The sequence below is a fragment of the Spodoptera frugiperda genome, chromosome 8, assembly GCF_023101765.2.
Source record: "Spodoptera frugiperda isolate SF20-4 chromosome 8, AGI-APGP_CSIRO_Sfru_2.0, whole genome shotgun sequence".
Classification (NCBI taxonomy): domain Eukaryota; kingdom Metazoa; phylum Arthropoda; class Insecta; order Lepidoptera; family Noctuidae; genus Spodoptera; species Spodoptera frugiperda.
Window position 1 is genome coordinate 2,166,402 of NC_064219.1, and position 22,684 is coordinate 2,189,085.

A 22,684-nucleotide genomic window follows, 5' to 3' on the forward strand; every position below is an offset into this window, starting at 1 on the left:
AGCAAGTTTTAGAGATATTTGCAAAACGGTCAGGATGGGATATTGGAACAATTCCGGTAACTATCGCATCTTAACACCATCGCATGTACTTCTTGTGTCATATCACTCATGTTAATGCAAATAAAAAATATCATGATTTTTATCTTTATCAACCAGAAAATCTCTTATAGCAAACTTTCATAAGTAAATGAGTGTTAATTTGATGATGAATAGGGAACAAAGGCAAATAAAAATACAGTATTAAAATGTCACCACTTTATATATTTTATTTCATATCCGGGACCGGTTCACATTAATAACATTATGTAAACAAATAAGGTACGAATTTATTAAATACAAAAATTTAAGACACAGCTATATAATGGTTTTACCTAAAGTTCTCTAGTTTGATCTGAGATTACATATCACTAAACCATCTACAAACATACATACATACAAATATACTCTACGATATAGAAATTCATACGTTTATACTATAACATGTCCAATCAGTTCGTTTATACAAAGTAAAATTTTGTAAAAAGGCGTTTCAAAATTTTCCTTCGTCATTTTTTGGATAATAAATAGATATTAATATAATTTATCAACAAAAGTTTTGGTTCGTAGTTTGTATGGAAGCTTGGATTACTGAGCTGCCGATTAAATATATAATTTTCGACCTAATCTTTATAATAATAATAGAGTTGATTTTGATTTCAGTGATTTTGAATAGTTTGTACTGTCAATATGAGGTGTAAATTTTTTTATATAGAAGACGACTGAGCTATTATTTTTGTAAACTCAGTACTAGGCAACAAGTCAGAAAAGACCAGCTTTTATGAAGAGTTTTGTTCCAGACCTTAAATCTACCCCTGTTCCAAATTTCAATCCCAATCCCTTCAGCTGTGTTTAACGTGATTGAGTTACAAACACATATACTCACAAACTTTCGAATTTATAAGAAAAAAAGTAATAGTCCGTTTTTTCAGTAAGACTTAATGAATAATCCAATACATACGAAGTAAAAACAGACCACCTACTTCAATTTTTATAATAACTATCGTAAGACGTACAGACGCGACGACGCTGCGTCTGCGCACGCTGCTCATGATGAAGAGTCCGTCTATGACTCGAAACTAGTAGAGCTTTTCTCCATTAATTTACGTGAGTAAACCGTGATTTTTAGTTACTTCAAAACTAAAACCTACATTTCGTAGTACATTATCAAACCTTCCAAACAAACTACGAACCAGAATCACATCCTTATATAAATCAGTAATCGCAGATCAATAACGACATTAATAATTAATAATAATAATTAATAAACTTAATAAATAGTCTGGCACAGTCACACGTCACAGCTCGCTACACTACCACCGGTACAATTATTTATAATTACAATATAAAGTAAATATTCTTAACATAAGAATAACTACAACAGTATAATAACTCTTCCACGTGGAAATTTATTTGGGAACCAATTTGTACCGTAATCCTTTTGTTTTAGAGATCAATTTCTATTGGCACGGTGTCCGAAGTGTAAATCTGTAATATAAACGCAGGAAATTAAACCTTATGATTGCAAAGTAAGACAGATATTCCTTTCAACGCTGATGTTTATATAAGAGTGGAGGAAAATGTGCTTTATTTTGCAGATATAAGGGTGAATTTCCTATAATAACATTACAGATTCGCGTTTCTAGTCGACTGTGTTATACATTGATCATACGTTTTAACCGCTTGTATGTAACTTGCTTGATAGAAATATAAACCTTAACCAAATTAACATAAAGACGAGTTTAGCTTATCTGTACAACTACAAGTACAAATCGACTCCCCAAAAAATCAAATGTGACGAAAATCTTTTCTAAACATACATTTCCGAAAAACTAATTGCCATCGTAAATTCTTAAGCCATCACATTAGTTTTGAGTTAAAAAATATTCACAAAAATAAATACGTAATGTATTATGTAATCTATTTATTTCCGTGAATATTTCCAACAGACAGATACAAATATAAAAATAACAGGCTCTCGTGTAACTTTGTTACATTAAACAAATATATTTTGAACGTATACTAATCGATATATCGACTCTAGTATCGATATATCGGTGCCTACAAACAACCTTTAGCTTGTTCAGACAACTTACCGATAACATAATAATAGCTACTAAGCCGTAAAACGAAATAAAAATAATTAATAAGAATAAAAATACAACTGTGATTCTTTTTATCACTTTCGATGATAGAGGCAAAAGAACTAGAGGTAATCTATATTTCCTTGCGTTCGTAAAGCCTTAAAGACATCTCCTAATCCTTGGTTACAATGCGAATACTTATAGAAATGTTTTTTTGAGCAAAATCACAACAAAAATGCACCTTACTTTTACACAACAACCTTATTTAACAACATAATATGTTCCGTTCTACATAATTTTGCATAATCAACCGTTAACCGAACTATGGGTGCAATTTTGAATAGATTTTTCTAATTCATTCAACTTTTATATAAACTTCTTACTTTTAAAGTCGGGATCGCATTGATTTGATCTCTTTATTGGGTAAAGATCGATACTAGAACACTCTGTAACGAAAAAACTATAAGCAGACATATTTGAAACTATAGAATTTTGACTTAAAAATCATGCTCTGCACATTTTCAACTCAATTTGAGACAAAACTTCAAAATTGTCTACTTATAGTTCTCAATTCTGCCGTTAGAGGCGCTGGCATCGATCAAAAGACACTAGGACTCGTACTTAGTACTTTATATACAACAGTTTACTGGTTTCTGGTAACGGGTACTGAGGTATTCGATATTATCTGTTCCACTATATATTTTTTAAATCTATTTTTTAATATTTACATATCAATATTTAGGTACTTAACACAATGTGTGATGTTACACTTAGGTATACGTTATTGCTACAGTGTTCCATTTGGAGCATGTTTCTGTATTTTGATTCATATTCCCTTATTCATAAAGATACATTTTGTATAGCTTTGTTTTTATATACATTCTGGTTTGGTTGTAACACTCGATTTTTTTATCTCTCTCTATCAACGTTATAACTTAACCTAACTTCTAGGTTGCCAAGCCATTTTTTCACGAATAAGGGTCTTTTTGAAGTCCAAAAGAGTATTATTTCCTTGTACTTTGTACATTATTCTAAACTACCTACAGATATGTTACAATCACGACTGTTAACAGAAACAGACTCCAAAAACCAGGCTTTTATGAGCAGGACATTATATCTAACAAAATATTCTTGTCGCTGAGCCTTTTAGGGTCATAAAAGCCATGACAAACACCATAGCACTCTAAAATATTAGTTGAAAATATTTTTAACTGCGGTTAGGACAACTAACATTGTGTTACATCTATAGTTTACACGTTAATTTATATAGAAAACTACTATCAAACGCGTTTAAAAATACATCCATCCAATATGGGGTCACTACAACTATACCGCCAACATTGGCCAAATCATTTGCTCCAAATTACCCAGCCAATGCCGGCAGAAGGATCAGACATTCATGGCTACACGACTAACAGTTCGGTTAAAATATTATTATTTTAGTGGAACAGCTCTAGAAACATTTATAACCTTTATATAGTAAATATTGCTACATAATCTGTTCTCTTTAAATAAATTCTATTTTTGTTATACGTTTCATTTTTTATAAAAAACAGTTGTACATTATAGCGGCGGCGCGGTGCCACTGCGGCCAAATTGGGAAATAAGAATTCAAAGTACAACTAGTATATCTTGATCCCCCTGAAGTTAGGAGTTCCACTAAGTGAGCGAGACGTCAATAAGCAGGAACGATAGCGAGTGAAAGGGACAACGACACGTTTGTAGCGCACTTCAGACGGGTCAAGGTATATTAGCTATACAGTAAACACTAATTCTTATTTCTTACTTTATAATACTTAGTAAACATCGAGTTTCGTTCGTTGAGAAAACTTTGTTCTTTACCCTTCTGGATAGATATAAAACTAACATGTATATTTGTACTTTAAAATCCTAGTAACGAATATAGGTGCACTAGTTTGTTCAGCCGCAGCGAGAACCGACCGACCTTAGCAATAAAACAAGGAGAATAAAATCAATATTTTAATGATAAATGCGCCGAATACGGCCCCCGCATTTACCGAGACAGAAGCCGTACGGTCGGGGAAAAAATACCATCGCACCGGTACCCGGGTGTCAGGTACCCGGCAGACAGCTACAGCTTACAATTTAAAGCTACATCATGGCGTTTCAGGCCATTGTAGCGCCGCCTATCTTTTCCTCGACCATACAATAATCTCGAAAGCTCACAGTAAAACTAGATATATTTTTTTTATATTATACAAAAATAGTAACAAGTTTTGTACTAGATCCGTCCATCGTTTTGTACATTTAGCGCGGGGACGCGTCGCCCGCCGTAGGTGAAGAAACGAAAAGGGGTTTTTGTAGGGGCAGGATGCACTGGGTACCTGGTGGTCTACCGCAGACAGGCCTCCAACATCTCCACGAAGAGTTTGTTCATGGGCGCGCGCCGCTCCCGGTGCACGCCGGCCCAGAACCGGCGCACGGCCACGTCCGCCAGCCGCAGCGCCGGCAGGACCAGCAGCAACTGTTGCAGGGCTGAGTTGCCGTTGTATGGCCTGGAATTATGTATAGTTGTTATTCCACTGCTCACCTTTCAGATATAACTAACTACGAGAAGTAAATAGATCGATAGAATAACATACTCCGAGTAAATGATCACATAAGAAACAGACAGTAAAAAATGTTAACAAATTATCAAAATGCCCTTTGCTCTTCCGAAACCTCTAATAACTCGTATAATAACTAAAATATTTTCGTATTTCATCATCATCTTAATTGAAAATTGACAAATTAGATTAAATTGTCTGGTAAATCCTCTGACTCACTCCCAGATCAAAATTCTCTTTCTTCAGAGATATTCTAACACCTTTAAGGTCTTGTAACGCCTCTGGTGTTTCAAGTGTCCATGGGCGGCGACGATTGCTCACCATCAGGTGATCCGCCCGCTCGACTACGGCGTGTTCCATAAATAATAATCCATTACCAACCTGAGACCGCTCAACGTCCACAGATGTCGCGGCAGGCCCAAAAGGAGATGGCGGGACGAACTCAACAGCTATGACAAGGATTGGCCGCAAAAAGCTTTAAACAGAGAGGAGTGGAAGGAAGGTAGGGAGGCCTTTGCCCTGCAGTGGAACGATCATGGCTGAAATCTAAATCTAACCAACCTGAGAGCAGACACGGCGTCATTAAGCGCGGCGAGTATGGAATCCCTGAAGCGTCGCAGCGCGGCATGCTCGTCGATCCTCGCCTCGGAGTTGGCGAGTGCGAGCGCCTTCAGTAAATAGCACTCCTCGCGCAACGCCGCCGCACGCTCCAACCTCTTCGCCACGCCCGCTATCTGCATATACGATAATAATCCTTTGTTATTTATCGATAAGAATAAAAATAAATTACATAATTTGGAATAAAGACAAAAACACTTTATGTATTACTAGCGACCCGCCCCAGCTTCGCAATAGTGCAATGGTGATATATTATGCAATACATGCATACAAAAAAAAAACATAAAAACGTTTCTCTTGAATCACTCTATCTATTAAAAAAACCGCATCAAAATCCGTTGCCAACCGGTGGTCAGTGGGCCACTAGAGCAAAAGTATAAAAAATGATCTACAAAATGAAAAAAAGTAGATAAGACTAGACTACTGTCCAATAAATACCACAGTTAAAGCATAAAGTAGGCTGCGTGACGTCGCCGCGTTTGCGCACGCTGCTAATGATAAAGAGCCCCTCTATCACTCGAAACTAGTAGAGGGTACTACATAATTCAGCATGATCGCCCATCTTAATTGATTAAGACGGTACTTTTTTGTACCCTACAGATACCCAACAGCTTATAATGCTCAACGACTACTAGCTATTTAAAATAACGTTTCAAATATGTATACATACATATACAAGGAAACAAAACACAAAGCAGTATCTAAGGAGAATCTTTGATTATTCGCGTCTAGATAATGTTTACAGACAAAAATAAAATTCTCAAACAGCTGATACACGTGTAAACCCAACTTATTACATCAAACTGACGTCAAACTATTCTTCAAGGGTAATCAATTTCAACGCTTCCAATTTAAAAACTTAATTGTACATAATTAATCAAAAGATGTAATAAAATAATACTATTTTTTTATATTAAACTACTTGACCTTATTCGTTATATCTATTTATAGACATTTAAATTAAAAAAAAATATTATTTTAATCTAAAATAACATATTCATTGTGCTTTATATTCCCCAAAATTGTAAGGCTGAAGTATGGAGGAAGAGGTTTAAGAAGTCCGCTTCTCATGAGGGTGCGGGTTCGAAACCTACCAACGGCAAATACCAATGTGACTTTTTCCGAGTGATGTGTACTTTCTAAGATTATTTAGACACCACTGACAAACGGTAAAGGAAAACATCGTGAGGAAACTTGAGCTGAATCACCAACCCGCATTCAGCAAGCGTGGTGATTAAAGCCTCTGGGCAGCAGTGGCCCACTTATAGGCTGTTGATGTGATGTGATAGAATGCATGGTATGGAACATAAATTTTCTTCAAAGAGACCCATCATACATCATTCTAGATGCGGATTGCTTCCACCTTCCAACCAGTCCATCTGTAAGTCATTGGGGGAAGCCTATGTTCGGTCGGTAGTAGTCGGCGTCTTGTGGCTGATATGATGATGATGCATCATTCATTGGGTACAAAGCCACACTCCAAGAATGGAGCCCTAGATAAAATTTTCAGGGTCGATTCCAGTAATTATAGTATGAGTTTGATTTACGTTTTAAGTTCGAGACGGACCTCTGATTAGCCGGCTCGAATGAACCAACCAATCAGAGAGCAAACTCATACTAAGGCTACTGCTCTATTGCGTCGGTTTGGTAGAAATAAAGCAATTGAAAACGTACCTGTGTAAACAAATCGTGTGCCCCAATCTCCCTGGCCTGCTGCTCATCGAGAGCGAGGTCTGTGGCGAAGCGGAGGCGCAGCGGACTGCCGCCTGACATGGACCGGTAAGCCAGCATCAGGGATAACATCTCCGCCCATGTGCTTTGTAGGAGACGCATCTGTGGACAAAGATGGTATTTAGACTCATATAGGTTCTCTCACATCTTTATTTCATTTGTCTGGACTTTAAAAGAGACTATCTATACTAATATTATAAAGCTAAAGAGTTTGTTTGATTGTTTGTTTGTATGAACGCGCTAATCACAGGAACTATTGGTCCGATTTGAATAATTCTTTTTGTGTTGGATAGCGCATTTATCGAGGAAGGTTATAGGCTATAAATCATCACGCTACGATCAATAGGAACCGAGCAGAGCGGGTGAAACCGCGCGGAAGTAGCTATGACAAATAAGTTTGTGTCGCAATTTCTTCTCAGAGCAGTCCGATAGCATTTTTTTAAACTTTAGCAGATTTTATTTTCCTGCTAATTGACCATGATCTAAAAAAAACAGGAAATTAGAATCTGCTAAAATTAGAGTAAATATACCCAAAATTAGTATTAAAGATACAGACGTACCAAAAATAACGGTATCTTTAGCCGACAAGGAAATCGAATCCAATACTTAGTGAATCACTCGCACACACACTAAACTAAACCAAGGCCATCAAGTTCATTTTATAAATACAACTTTTATAATATTAATAATTTAAAACTGACTAATTATAGATATATAATTATAACTACAGTAGAATCCGGTTATAACGACTACCAAGGGACCGGTGACATTACGTCGTACTAACCAGAAGTTGTATTAAACGAACAGAAAAAAGATTGTTTTTATATAACAGATATTACAGTTAAATGCCCGTTTAGGTGATGAGCAGATAAAAAAAAACCCATTTTAATCAAAATAGTTATTTATTAATTATTCAAATTATGTAAGGATGTGTAATGTACGTACTACGCTTTCTTATATGGAAGTGTAAATCTATTCTAACAACTTTACATTTAATGCAAAAAGTCTGTAATTTTTGTTTATTTCTGGTTTTATTCGCGTTTTATCGCGTCACTTGGATTTACCTACAAATACGTACTGCCATAAAATAAACAGTCAATTTCCAATCAGAGGCGTCGCGCGGGGCGATAGTTGAGATAGCTATTCATTTATTTCATTATTTTCTATGAATTATTTGTAAACACGGCAACGCTCGTCGTTTTGTCGTTGTAACCGGACAATTATGTGTGAAATTCGGTCGTTAAAAGCGGATGGTCGTTGTAAGCGGAGTCGTAATAAACGAATGTCTATTTATGCAAGTTTATACTAAAACCAAACAAATGCCTAAACTTTCGTCGCTAAAAACGGTTGGTCGCTATATGCGAAGTCGTACTAAAGGGACTACACTGTAGTTATATATAAACAGTTAGATATATAAAAAAAACAGACAGACTGCAGACGGCCTTTAACATGTCAAGTCTAAGGCCAAAACTAGTTATTATGTGCGCACGCGCAACGTGTTATATCTCTTACAGTTACATTAATATTACGTCACTGTCTGACTGTAATTTTATTCGTCTGATTTATAATGGAGCCACTTTTTTTTAATTTTAACTAAGTTTATTTTGCCTTTAAGAAATAAATGCATCATTTACCTGTTTCTTCTATCCATTATCAAAATAGGGTAGATAACCAATTATTATTTTAATATCCGTATTGTAGATTATTTTAAAATATTAGACACGTATTTTTTTATTTTCTTACGGAAACAAATACTTTCGAAGATATGTTGATTTAAAATATCGCGTGACGTCACTTCTTGGTACTTTTTCTACGTAGAAATGACGTATTTGCTCCCACTCCAAAACTTTGATTCGTTTTATCTATGCATTGTTATCTTATATGAGGAAATCTGGGATTATAAATTTCAGAGTTTGAATTGATTAACCTGCATTCAGCAAGCGTGATGATTAATGCTCAAACCTTCTCCGTGTGAGAGACATTTGGTCAGCAGTTATATATTAGTTATATATAGCAGGCCACTTATATGTTGTTAACCTGACTACATACATAAACATGATATCCTTAGGTTTTACTAAATCTTATTTATAGCATGAGGAGAATAAGGGGGAGGCCTTTGTTCAGCAGTGGACGTCTCTCGGCTGATGATGTTGATGATGATTTATAGCATGCATTAAATAAGGATAGGCAGAAACCACGAACCTATATCAAATCATAACTGAAATCCAGTGCTGGGTACTTCGGTGCCCAGCTCATACTGAGGTGGCAACCCTTTTGGATTGGGCACGTTGCCACCTTGTTTTTTGGTTTTATTTGTTTTCAGTTTTACTTTTACGTTACTTTTTTTTTCATATCGTGTAATTTTTTTTCCTGTTTTATTTATAAAATAATAATTTATGTTTTTTGGTGCATCATGCCCGGTGCAAAATAAATATTTTTTCTTTCTTTCTTTCTTTCTCATAGGTTCATATTCCTGCCCCATACGAAACTCGCTAACACTAACCGTTGTTATAATACAAAAACAAATGACCCTGAAAATATATAGTTGGATAGACACCGTTAACGAGCCACGACCTTCGATACACCAAATAAACAGCCAGCACAGCAATAAAGCAACGTGCACACGAATAAAGCGATCAGATATTAAAAATAATAATAATTATTATTCAAATTAGTTATAATACTGCCTCGTTGGCGAAGTGGTTGCAAGTGCGACTGCCGGGCAAGGGGTCTCGGGTTCGATTACTGAGTCGGGCAAAGAATTACTGGGCTATTTTCGGGTTTTCGAAAATTTATGAGTTGTAGCATGGAGTCTGGAAATGTACCCTGTATATGGCAATAGGCTCACCATCTTTTACATGGGACTTATAATATAAATTGTGAAAAGTAGGTGTACATTGTATAGTGGCATTACGTACAATAAGGTGCACCTCTGCCTACCCCTTCGGGGATTAAAAACGTGACGATATGTTAGTAATAATAATTAGGAGTTGATCAGAAAAACTCATAATAAGTCTAGTCCGAAACCTTGAGCTTAGTAATTTATTTGCTTTGACTAGTTAGCTTCTGTTTTGTAGGTTGGCTCGTGTTAAATGTTTGGAGAATTACGCAATTTAAAATAAAGGATAAATTAGTGACGAGTTTACGAGGATAGTGGCCTATTTCTAGTTTGTTTCTTTATCAATTTATAAGAAACAAACTAGTACGTTATTTTAATTTTCTAATTTCTAACATTTCATCAATTTTTAATTTTTAGATTATTCATACAAACATATCTTCACCAAAACATCATCAAAATCTATACAGTAATTTACAAATAAGTGACAAACAGACAGACTGACACTTTAACATTTAAAATAAAATTTGGAAGGATTTATTAATTCGTAACATGTGGAAGTGAGTTTTTTCGTTATCTGTGGACTTATGTGAATGTGTGTGTGATATACCCAGTCTATTGTCTGGTGTGTTGTAGTGTGCGTCTGTGAACTCATGTGTCCCTGTGTGAGTTGCAGCCAAGGTTTTTACGCCTGTGTGGGTTAGGCTGAATGTTTTAGTTCAATATTGTATACATACCAAGCTATACAATAACCATTTTATCATGGTCTCGGTTAGTAAGACCTGTCTGGATATCCAACGGTCAGTTTACGCTGGTTTTGTATAACTTGATATGTTCTGTGCTCCATTTATTTGAAGTTAGGTGTTGGGTGTTGAGAAGCCCAAAACCTTTTGATAACGGGCAAAACCCAATGTGTTATCAATATCATCTTTAGTGAATTGAAGGGCAGATGGTAATCGCTCTATGTAAAATATTGATATGCAATCTAAGTAAATAAGGAATTAAAAAGAGGGCTTATAAGGTACAGTATTTAAAATATACTAAAAACCCCAAAAAAATCGCTGTTTTTTTTTTACTTTTTGTTTGTGACTTATCCAATTAACCATGACGTACAGCGGAGTATGGGTCCCGAAGTAGCTCGAAATTAGTCAAGTTACCTCAATTACTTGAGTAATAATAATTTATCTATATATTTGACTAGCTACTTCCGCGCGGTTTCACCCGCTCTGCTTGGCTCCTATTGCTCATAGCGTGATGTTTTATAGCCTATAACCTTCCTTGATAAACGCACTATTCAACACAAAAATAATTATTCAAATCGGACCAGTAGTTCTGGAGATTAGCGCGTTCAAACAAACAATCAAACAAACTCTTCAGCTTTATAATATTATATATATATATATATATATATATATATATATATATATATATATATATTTATAATATTATATAGTATAGATGTGATTACCTGATCATTAAGTTGAAGTTCAGTGAAGCCAGGTATCTGCTTCGCCCAGCCGATGACTCCGACCAGTTCCCTGTCATATAGGTCTGCTAGCATCGCCAGGGTCTTGGCTGTGGGGTCTGTGACACTCGCTGGAACCGCTGAGCATGTCAGCAGCTCTGGCTCGTAGGAATTCAGGGCTTCTAGTACCTGGAAAGATATAGTATGAAGATTACAATTTAGTCAATGGTTTGTGAATTATTGCAGTTCATGTTATATCTTATGTCATGTGCGTGTGAACTTGTGTGTTTGACGCGCCCACGACACAGGAGTTACGTTTTTTTATCTTTAATTCCTTTCGCCGTGGACTTTATATAACCTTTTAATGTTCATGTATAACTCGATGTACAGCATATAAACGGAACGCTCCCGAAAAACAGCACAATTATATAAAATAAACTTTTAATTCATATATTTTTTTTTTAAATAAATCTATATTATAATATTTTTTACATCCTGTATATACCAAGAACAAATAAGTTCACCTAAATTAAACAATACAAGCAGTAATTCAGAACAATATTATACAAGTGTAATATTCATTAGAATTATTATCGTTCCAAAAAAGATTGCAATAAAACGGATGCACATATGCACATAATGACTCATAAAATGTTGCACACCTAATCTTACTAGTTACTTCTATGAATAGCTACTTTATTGCAATATTATAAATACATAAGCAGGAAAATCCACCAAGAGAAAAACTGAGGAAGCCGAAATAGATTTATTTGCCAAGAAAATGTATTCTTTCTATGAAATACATATTAAATTATATCCTGAACGTGACTATTATAGTAAACCAAAAATTTAAAACCGACGTCAAACAATGTTTACTCCCCTTCTCCCCCTCCGAATCCCCAATCTCTAGACTCCAACCCCCAAATCCCCGTTTGCTTTTTATTCCCATACAAGAACATTGAGAATGAAAAAATAAGACGTATTATACCAACCCTAAGTAACTAAGGATAGATAATAAAATAACTTAGGATAAGAGCCAGAAAAGACGACATTTTTTTTTTGACAAGCCCGCCACATCCTCCTTTACCGCTGCAACTCCTGTACACCCTTGTGTCCAGGAGTTGATCCTTATCTACAGTAGATACAACCATGAAAACACCGGAACACTGAAGTCCGGCGCATCCCAGGGACATAAATGCCTGTCTTGAATCCCGCAACGAAATAAATCAGAAGATATTAGAGGAGAAGAAAAAGAAAGAATGCGTCAGTGATATCCTGCTACTTATGCCTGCTAGTATATAAGGTGTGGTTGTATTGCTTACTTATGAATCAACGAGGCTGGCATGTTCTTAGGATAAAAGCCCCTTAAATAAAAGATAAAAAAAGAAAAAGAAAGAAGAAAAGATAACATGTTCATACCTTAATATCATCGAGTTGTGGCCTGGGTTGAGCTAGGGCGGGTGCGTCGGGCGCCCTCCTGTACTTCTGGCGTCCCCCCCTCACGCGGTCGAGCCTCACCCCCTCGCGCAGCATGCCCGTGCGCAGACACTTGCGGAACCGGCACGCCTGGCACGCCTTCCGCCGCCTCTTGTTGATCTCGCACTCATTTGACGCAGGACACGTGTATTCTATGTTGCCCTGATACCAAATAATTGAAGGTTAATATTTTTCGTGTATTATTGTAATAAAGCTTTTTTAGAGAATTTTGTTCATGTTTTCATGTAATATTGTACCTTTAACTATGTTTTTAACCGGCTTCCTAAAAATCAGGAGGTTATTAATTCTATCTGTATGTTTATTTTTAACTAATGATGTTGTAAAAGAACTCATTCCAAATGTATAAATGTTATATTCTGACCGTAGAATCATAATGAAAACTGAATATTGCATACATCTACTGGGTATACTGCCTAACCCCACGCGGGTCATAGGTTTAAGACGCCTGCTTCTCATGCATGGGTGCCATAGGTCATTCGGGTTCGTATTTAAAACCTACCAATGACTTTTTCCGGGTTATTTGAACCTCGGAAAACCTTTTCAAGCCTTCTCCGTGTGAGAAGAGACACTATAGTCAGCAGTGGCCACATATAGGCTGTTAATGGTGATGCTACGGTGAATTAAAGGTACGATAACAAATACCAAAACAACTATTGCCTCACAATACACATGAAAATCAGTAAGTTCTTTGAGTTTAAATTAAAAAGTGAAAAAACAGTGGAAAACTTCGATTTCGGTAGCTGGCAACCATTTCGTTTGGCAGGAATCTGTTTAAAATACGAGATTCTGGGTGAAATATGTGAGCGATGCAGATGAACACTCGTTTTACATACATGTACTGATATTATATACTTCATTATGTATAAAAAACTGAATCATATCGAAATTTTAAACTAGGTTTTCTCCCGTGTCGTGGGTGCGTTTACAAATATACAAGTTCACATTTACATAACATCCAGACCAGAAACAACAATTTGTGGATCGCACAAAGAGTTGCTCCGTGCGGGAATCACCACCGCGCCAATCATGCAGTCTCAATTACATAAACATAAGTTTATTCAGCACGAGAAAAGAACCCGCTATTCATCAGTTATGTTATTTTTAGCCTGTGTAAAAACACCATGCTAAAGTACTAATTCTAGGAGGATATATTTATTCAAAAGCCAATAATTATTTGCTCAACAAGGGATGAAAACCAGTGTCCGTCTTTACTGATGAGTATAACGTCATGGGCAGACGTGCTCCATCGTAGGCCGCATCGCTTACCGCCAGGCGAGATAGCGGCCAAAGGTCGACCCATCAAACATATATTTAAAAAGTAAAACTTATATTGAGGCTACCCTTCTCGTAATCATCATTACTTAAGATCATATCTAATAAATAAGTAGATCAAACACGTAGATACTGTACATTTACAAAAACATGCCCAAAGACTTGTTTCAAATAAGACTAGAAAACAGCCTCCAAATCCCCAATCGCATTAGGAAAAAACCCAAGAAAAACAACGTGAAACTAATAAAAGTTACGAATTAATCGTTAATCCCAGAGAGTTACCAAGATCAGCGTATTTACTTGAAACTCCAGCCGACTGAAGTAACTAACTGAGTATTAAATAAACATTCGATTCAATAACTAATTCTGCTAATACCAATTACAAATGTTATTTTATCTAGTATTATTCTATGGAATTAAGGGCCTATTTCATATCTGATCAAGTGTGGGTGAGCCATGCTTCGGCATGAATGAGTCGGCTCGACCATGTTAATACCATGGCCTCACAGAAAACCGACGTGAAACAACGCTTGCGTTGTGTGAGTGAGGTTACCGGAGACCCAATTGCCCCCTTCCCAGTCTTACAAATCCCCGATTCCCCAACAACCCTTAAATTCCTAAACCCCAAAAGGCTGTGGGGCGGCGATTGTTTACGATCAGGTGTTCCGTCTGCTCATTTACTGGCTTATTCCATAAAAAAGATAGCTTAACTGACACATATTTTTATAATATGTCAAAGTATCCGTTAATTAAACTATCAAAAACTTAGCCATTATGAAGCGGACTTTTAGTATGAACGTTTCAAACACCTAAACTGATTAACATATTCAGATGCGCTTTCTTATAAAGATAGGTCATGATTTATCACAAAAATATAGCTGTCGAAATGTTTAGACACTGTCTATTATCTAGAAAGCAAAGATAAAATATTTTAGAAACTGGCTTGAATCCAACTTGAATAGCAGTCTAACAATATTTTCGACTATTTTTGTGAAATCACATCTAAGTCTCAATTTCAGGTGTTTTACGTATTTTGATTATTATTTTTTGACGGACGTGAGCGACTGAAGCGCTTTGTAAATAAGGTAGAAAATCCCATTGGACTTATTACGAAAATATCTAGCACGAACGCAGCCGAAATGTACAACTTCATGTAGATATCTGTACCCTTAGTACGAGTTTGCTTTTCGTTGACCGAAAACGAAAGGCAAGCGCGTTCGGCGCTCTGATTGGCCGGCTCGTATAAACCAACCAATCAGAGCGTCGAACGCGCTTTCGTTTCGATTACTTTAAACGTAAAGCAAACTCGTACTGATGAATGAATTTGTTGATTGCGAAGCTACCCGAGCTTAGTAGCGCACTCTTGAACAAGCTTCATGGTGGTGATCATGATGAAATGATAAAAAAGTATCCAAAAATTTTATCACCTTCCGACTCACCTGAATAGTCCTCTTGAAAAACGCTTTGCAGGCCTCACAGCTGGCGACTCCGTAGTGGAAACCTGAGGCAGTGTCTCCGCAGACCAGGCACACCCTCCTTGGTGCCTCATCATCCCTTGCGCCACTGGCTGCAGCAGCAGTGGTTGAGGAACAGTGCTGCTGTTCAGGGCTTGTGTTGCCAACAATAGTCCCGTCCCCGGGAGACACGCAGAATTTGACGTCCTCCTTGCTCTCCAATTCCAACTGTTGAAATGGTAACCACTATTTATAAATAAGTTATTTTCAATAATAATAGGGATGATGACTGGGTCAAAAATAAATTATTACAACTTTTCAATACAATAAAATATTAAAAAATAATCACACTCTCATTCATAAATTTTATGAACTACTTAATTTTCGATTTTTTCTAGCTAAATTTCTAGAAATAAGTATGCTATTTGAGATCAAAAACGTATGACGTCATAATAGAGTATTTCATGCAAAGTTCATAGAATATATCGCTTTTGACGTTTCGAAAAAAGTATTGAATTTGACTAGTAGGAAACATGCCTTAGAAAAATTGGTCACTGCACTAAAGAATAAAAAATAATAATTTAGTCTTTAAAACGGTCAACTTAATCTCGTAATGCGTATTATTATTAATTTCTCAAACCATTTAAATAAAGTGCTACCAAAAAACCAGCGGACGCCATGATTAATGAGTGTTGCAAGAAAAACGAAGGGACCATTTTTTGACCGACGAAGCGCAACCATTCTTTTTTTTTCAATTACTCATAATGATCGTGATTTTTTATTTAAAGACTTCACGTACCTATATTTTATAATGATGATTTTCTTGTATTTTAATTAAAATCTCAATTACACGCATTGATTTTGGCATCGGTCAAATGACAAAGTTAAACGAAAGGCTCTTGATTACTGAGGTAAAACCCTAATAAAATTCCATAATGAACAATCATTCATTAAAATCAAAACCTATCAATAAAAGCATTTTCTACTTCGTATCTGCACTAAGTATGGGAGAATAGAGAGCCATGCTTCGGCACGAATGGGCCGGCTCGACCGGAGTGATACCACGGCCTCACAGAAAACCGACGTGAAACAACGTTTGCGTTTTTGAGTGAGGTTACCGAAGGCCCCTTTCCTAATCCCCGATTCCCCAACAACCCTTAATAAATTCCTAACCCGAAAAAACCGGCAACGCACTTGTAATGCCTTTAGTGTTTCAGATGTCCATGGGCGGCGGCGATTTCTTACCATCAGTCCATGATCCGTCTGCTCGTTTACCGACTAATACCAAAATAAAACTAACAACTTAATATACATAAGTATCAAAGAAACAGCGCCTATTGAAATCCAATTAGGGACCAAACATAACTTCTTATACTACCACCACGATCGGAAATAGACTAGATCGATACACAAGTTGTTTAATGCCTAGCCTACGACGCAATCATGGTCTAGATAAAAATATATACCCTAACTCCCACGAACGTTCCAAAAAGAACATTTATTCGAAAAGGTTTTAAACTCCAGAAGACAAATATTAGATATTCCACTTTATTGACAATGGTCTAAAGTCTAAGATCGATTTGGAAGGTTAATGGTAGCTGCCCAGTGACCCTAAAATTTGATCTAAGTAACTTTGAAAGAGACAAGGATGAGATTTTTTTCTCTCTGAGTCATTTTTATGACGCATGAGTGTAAGAAAATCGTTCACGTTTCAGTGTGAATGGCCGCTACTAAATATATTGGAAGTCAGTAGGGGACGTGCACCTTTTAATGTAATTTACATGGTGATGCAATTACAAAACATTTTAAAACGAATCAGTGACCAAAAGGTTGTTATGGCATATTGCATCTTAATATCTGTGCCATTGCTATCAAATTGGATCACTCTTATGCAAGTAGTGAAGCAAAACAGAATGATGTGCTTATTTTCTGCCCTCTACAATATAAGCTAGATTGGTTTATCTGATGGAAAGCGTATCTCTACAAACTCAATTAGATTTCAACGTCTTCGTTACTCTTGACTTATCCTATCCATTGATTAACCTTGTGATAATTCGGTTAGCAGTTATTACGTTTATATAGATAGATCTTTGTGCTGACAAATTGTTTTAGAATGTACGCTGATACGCAAAATATGCTATAGAGAGCGTATGTAAACGTGAGAAGTACGGCACACCCCCAGAAGAGACGGACTTAGTTCAGCAGTGAACATCTTCATCACTTATAGTGCAGGAACCTACCTCTGGCTGCATCATAGGCATAGTGCGAGGGTGCAGCGGCTGTGGATGAGGTGGCTGGGGTTCCGGCGGCGAGTACTGTGGCGGTGGCTCTGTCTCCTGCTTCACACGGCGCAGCATCGGCTCGCCGCTCACCGCGGACATCAGTTGCACCTGTAACAAGAGAAAATGTTATGGAAAATGGACCTGGGGCCTTAATCTGCTATTACAATTGTGTCAGAATGGTCGATCACTGAGCAGTGCGAGTGGGACGGAGCTATACAACCTACATAGCTCCGTCCCTCCCCCTTGTAATAGCAGACTAAGGCCCCTGAAGATGGTATACTAAGCATATTTAGTTGTAAACATATTTAGACACTACTGACTAACAGTGAAGGAAATATCGTGAGGAAACCAGGGCTTTGAACTATCAGTACAAGTGAGTACGACATAGATAGGTCGTCAAAAGACTTATAATAAGGTTATAAATATCAAAGTGGTAAAAACTTCATAGAAAAGCCGGTATAGTATCTTTATCTGACAATAAGGAATTATAAGTGATTACTACAAAATTTCTAATCAGAAACATCGTTCTGGTAGTACATAAATGTAATTTCAACTTTATTATCACATAGATACGTTCCATTTCTATTCTACCCATCGCATCCCCTAATGCCCCTGCTAATGTGTGCAGTGCCTAAAACGGCTTAGTTTAAGACCTGACATCAGAAGTGAGACGTCAGGAGCAAAGTGTTCACCAGGTTAGGTTAGGTTTGAGGTACTCAGAAACATTAATAACGGTTGACGTCTCACAGAACTATTTGAATTAAGGACTATGTAGGCATGTAGTGAATTGAGTTATTCAAAGTGGTAACCGCATCTCTTGGCTCTGAAAGCCTCTTAATGACTCCTTGGATTCATGTAACCCATTAATCGTCATACGAGACAGAATATTATTTGATTTGTCTTAACTTGATTTACATCGTTTAGTGAGGTCAATCGATTTTGAGTTGTTTTGGCATAGTTTTATGGTGTAACTCGTATTGTTCGGTCCAATTTGGAGATTGAAGATGATATCTCCTTATTGACATTGCACATATTGCGAAACCAGTTGTATGACAAAACATTCGTCACATCATTTTTAATTCTACGACGTTCTTATGCCCCTATGATACAATCCAAAATTAGTTGTATAATCATCAAAATATCATCACAATTATTTAAAAAAACATTGTCAACAGCACACGCGTAATTTCAACACCATTTCAGTGTCAAATCTCCAATGCATTTGGCATGAAACCGACAACTTTTTTTTCTATGGCCAGCATTTTTTTAATGTTTGCAATGACGTGGTTGAGTTGAGATCATCAGCTTCTATTATAGTTGATTCCAAGGTCTCGGTGCGGTAGGTCAGGTCTGTTTCACTTTGAACAATATCGGACGATGATTTTGCAAATTGATTGAACATAAAATGATTGCCAATGGACAAACACGTCTAGTAAAAAGGTTTTAAGTGACTTGCTGACGTTTGTAGTGGTGTGCTGTTGATTTTCTTTTGTTAAAGTTTTAAGGCTCTGTGATGCCGGTGAAACGGTGAAGGAAAACATCGTGAATAAACCAGAGCTTATAATTTCTAATTATACCGAACCCGCATTGAGCAAGCATAACTTAGTGATTAATGCTCAAACCTTCTCCGTGCGAGAAGAAGCCTTTGGTCATGTGTGGCCAGTTATAGGCTGTTAATGATGACGCCGGTACAGGGTACTCTGATAAACCTGAACCTTTTAAACTGCAATCTCTTACTGGCTTGCCAAGGAGATTGCATTAAGTGATGACTATGCAGATTTATGGCAAACCATCAACCATATCGTGCAGTGGTCTGTCACGATTCTGTCTGATGTTTTCTTTGATTATCCTCAAAGATTGTAAGTTTTTTACCAATTCCAAAAATATAGTACAAATATATGTTTAGGCCCAGATTTTCCCCGTTTCTTTGGCAACTGGAAAATCCAGTATTGCAATTAGACTTTTACTGGTATATGATGAATTCAAGGTTTTGTCTGAAGAAGTTATTATTGGCCATTAGGCGTTATCTTTATTGGTTATGCAGATATATTTTTAGACACTCTTCGATTTTTGATTTGTCTGTAAATATGAGCTCATTTAAGTATGCCTACAAAAACCTTAGCCACCTTACTATAAAAAAAATACTTTTGACAACTAGTTGATATGATACCTATCTAAAATAAAAAAAAGCAGGTATTGCTACTGATCACAATTGCGTATTTTTCATTCATATATTACCTATAGCTATAAATAAACCTACTACTAACAAATATTAATTATACAAAGTATCCGTTATCAGGCGGCCATTTTGGTATAAAATTAAAAAGTTAAACAGGTCATGTGCACTGAGATTAAAACATAATATTTAACAAGTATAATATTTTATACTATTTTAAAATAATTATGTAAGGGAAGACTTTATCTATAGAAGAGACTAAATTAATTATTATGTTCTTCAGCCTGCACACGTGCTTTCCTGTTCCTGGTCCTCAACCAATTTCAAGCCACGCTAAGGGCTCATATTCATGAGCAGCATTACTAGACATTGAGTATACCTCACGAAAGTAAAAACAGACGAGACCATGTTTGAAACCAGGATATCAAAATATCTAATCGTTAATAATTCTATGTCTATTTAAGTTTCTCAATATTGCGAAATACAAATAAATATCTCAGGAATATTCCTAATATATGTCATATGACAAGAAATTCATCAATAAATGTTATAAACAATAAAATATTTCTAAAAACAACATTATCTTTCAAAACGCTAATCCGATTCGATAGCGCCGCCGCCACATACCCCGACCTACGCCAACTCTCCTTACAAGCACAAGGCGTGATAAACCATTACGTGACGTCATACAATATACATAGTGTGACGTCACACTCACGAATTCGTCAGAATCTGTCCTCAAAATAACCACACATCAAAATATTCAAGGAAATTCTAAACACAGACAACAAGCACATCAATGTACACGAATCTGATAAATTCTTAAACGATTTTAAACATTAACCATCTTGTAATAAAGCCGAAAATTATTTGACAACGATTTGCATACTGGTCAACGGTTAATTCAAAACCGTTCCATTTTTAAACAAAAAAAAACATGGCGCCTTACTCATTCGTTCGCGGAATGAGCGTGCACGTGAAAAACATCGTCTATCTTTATTTAAACAGTGTAATGTAAAAACAAAATTATCTATCAAAAGATAAGTAGAAAAAGTGTTCAAGGATGCAAGTGTTGAGTTCAATGTCCTCTTGACATTGCTCTGTGCATATGATAATCATCGTGATGCAACGTAAGTAGGTGACTACCTATACATATGCAGTAACTACTCATGCAATACTAATTAAACGTTCACTACGTCTTAAAATAATTATAGGTTCTTTTACTGCATTTTTTCAATAAATCGGGAGGAATATGGGTCATGTAACAGCGTAAACCAGTTGTTTTATCGAAGCATTGATAACGAGTTAAGCAACAAAACAGTGGGTAGTGAACTTGCATCAAAAACCGATATTTTTCCTGTTTCATGGACAAGTACAAACACGATAGTTCATAGCTTTACAAAAATAAAGTTATTCTGACTTCCCCAAATATAATATTATAAGAAACTAGCAAACCAGGCGAACTCCGTTTCACCACTAATGATTTTCTCTGTTTTCCTGCTTTTCTCCTGATTTTTTCCTGGATTTTCTGTTTTTCTTGCTATAAACCATAAACCTCGCTGAATCTTTCCAACGAATGCAAAACCGTGGAAATCCGTTCGTGCGTTCTGGAGTTATAGCGTCAGGAAAGACTTATTTTTATATAATAGACTATTTTGAAAGGATTTCATCATATTATGCGATAATAGGACTTAACTATCAAAGATTAAACTAAATATCCCGTTCTAAAACTTGTTAATGAATTCGCGTAGGGACACTTGTCAAATAAAAATATACTCAACGTACTTACTGCATCCTCTAGCGATACCCGACAGGAATACCAATTGAAAACAATGGGTTTAAAAAAACATCAATACCTATACCTTGATGTAGGTACTAACAAAATTATTTATTCAATTGCATGTAGAGGTACTCATGCATTGTTCAGATCTATTATTATGCTGCGGACTACTTAGTAGGTTACTGGGGCTCCGGCTCGAAAACCAGGAGTAGGAATGGGGTGGTTTTTAGTCAGTAAGAGTCTGACACTCCCTTTCGCCTCGTTCAGGGCGGGAGAAGACATTGGACGATTTTCCTCCCTAAAAAAAATATGATTGCTCTAGCAACATTTAGTTTTGACGTTGCCGTAGAGAAAAATTAAATACCTACCTACATAAGTATAAAATTCTAAACAGCATTATATGCTTTTTCTATTCATTAGCCAGAATCTTAAATATAGTTGAGTTACATAACCTACCTCACTCGCAAGAATACTGACACAATCACTACGCTTGAAAAACAAAATGGTCGCGGTTTTTTATCAAACAACACAAGCACGTTTCAGTGCCAGTTTTTTTCAAGTTAAAATAACACTAAACACTTAGCAAACAGAGTATAAATTACATTAACAAAATGATTTTATAATAAAAGCCATAATGCCGCCCCCGCCTTGGCCTTTCACGTGTTACAACCACGTGGTTGGCGCGTAGAATCAAAATGGCCGCGGCTAGCTATCACCTACATAAAAAAAATATATTAAAAAAGCAGTTTAAAACTGACTTGAAAAAACTTTGTTTTATTATTATTAAATATTGTGAGTTTACTGTAAAATGAATATAAAATAACAAAATTGGCGCAGACAAAAATATCTTCATTCGAAAAACTTGAGTAGCAGACAGCTAGACAAT

At 36.3% G+C, this 22,684-nt stretch overlaps 1 protein-coding gene across 7 annotated transcripts in view; it reads right to left on the reverse strand.

Moving 5' to 3' along the window:
• Window positions 1–240: 240 nt before the first annotated feature.
• The window catches only part of LOC118275422 (steroid hormone receptor ERR1), a 42,520-nt gene continuing 20,076 nt past the window's right edge, over window positions 241–22,684 (reverse strand). For 4 of the 7 annotated variants that reach the window (XM_050695485.1, XM_035593368.2, XM_035593366.2 and 1 more), the window contains 7 exons: window positions 17,801–17,950; window positions 15,534–15,788; window positions 12,757–12,975; window positions 11,341–11,526; window positions 6,980–7,138; window positions 5,249–5,421; window positions 241–4,636 (listed from right to left, as the gene is read on the reverse strand). In XM_050695485.1, the coding sequence (XP_050551442.1) occupies window positions 4,474–4,636; window positions 5,249–5,421; window positions 6,980–7,138; window positions 11,341–11,526; window positions 12,757–12,975; window positions 15,534–15,788; window positions 17,801–17,941 (1,296 nt within the window). In that variant the 5' untranslated portion in view covers window positions 17,942–17,950 and the 3' untranslated portion in view covers window positions 241–4,473. The remainder of the gene's footprint in view (window positions 4,637–5,248; window positions 5,422–6,979; window positions 7,139–11,340; window positions 11,527–12,756; window positions 12,976–15,533; window positions 15,789–17,800; window positions 17,951–22,684) is intronic. The other 3 variants (XM_050695486.1, XM_050695484.1, XM_035593365.2) reach the window with 1 other exon arrangement.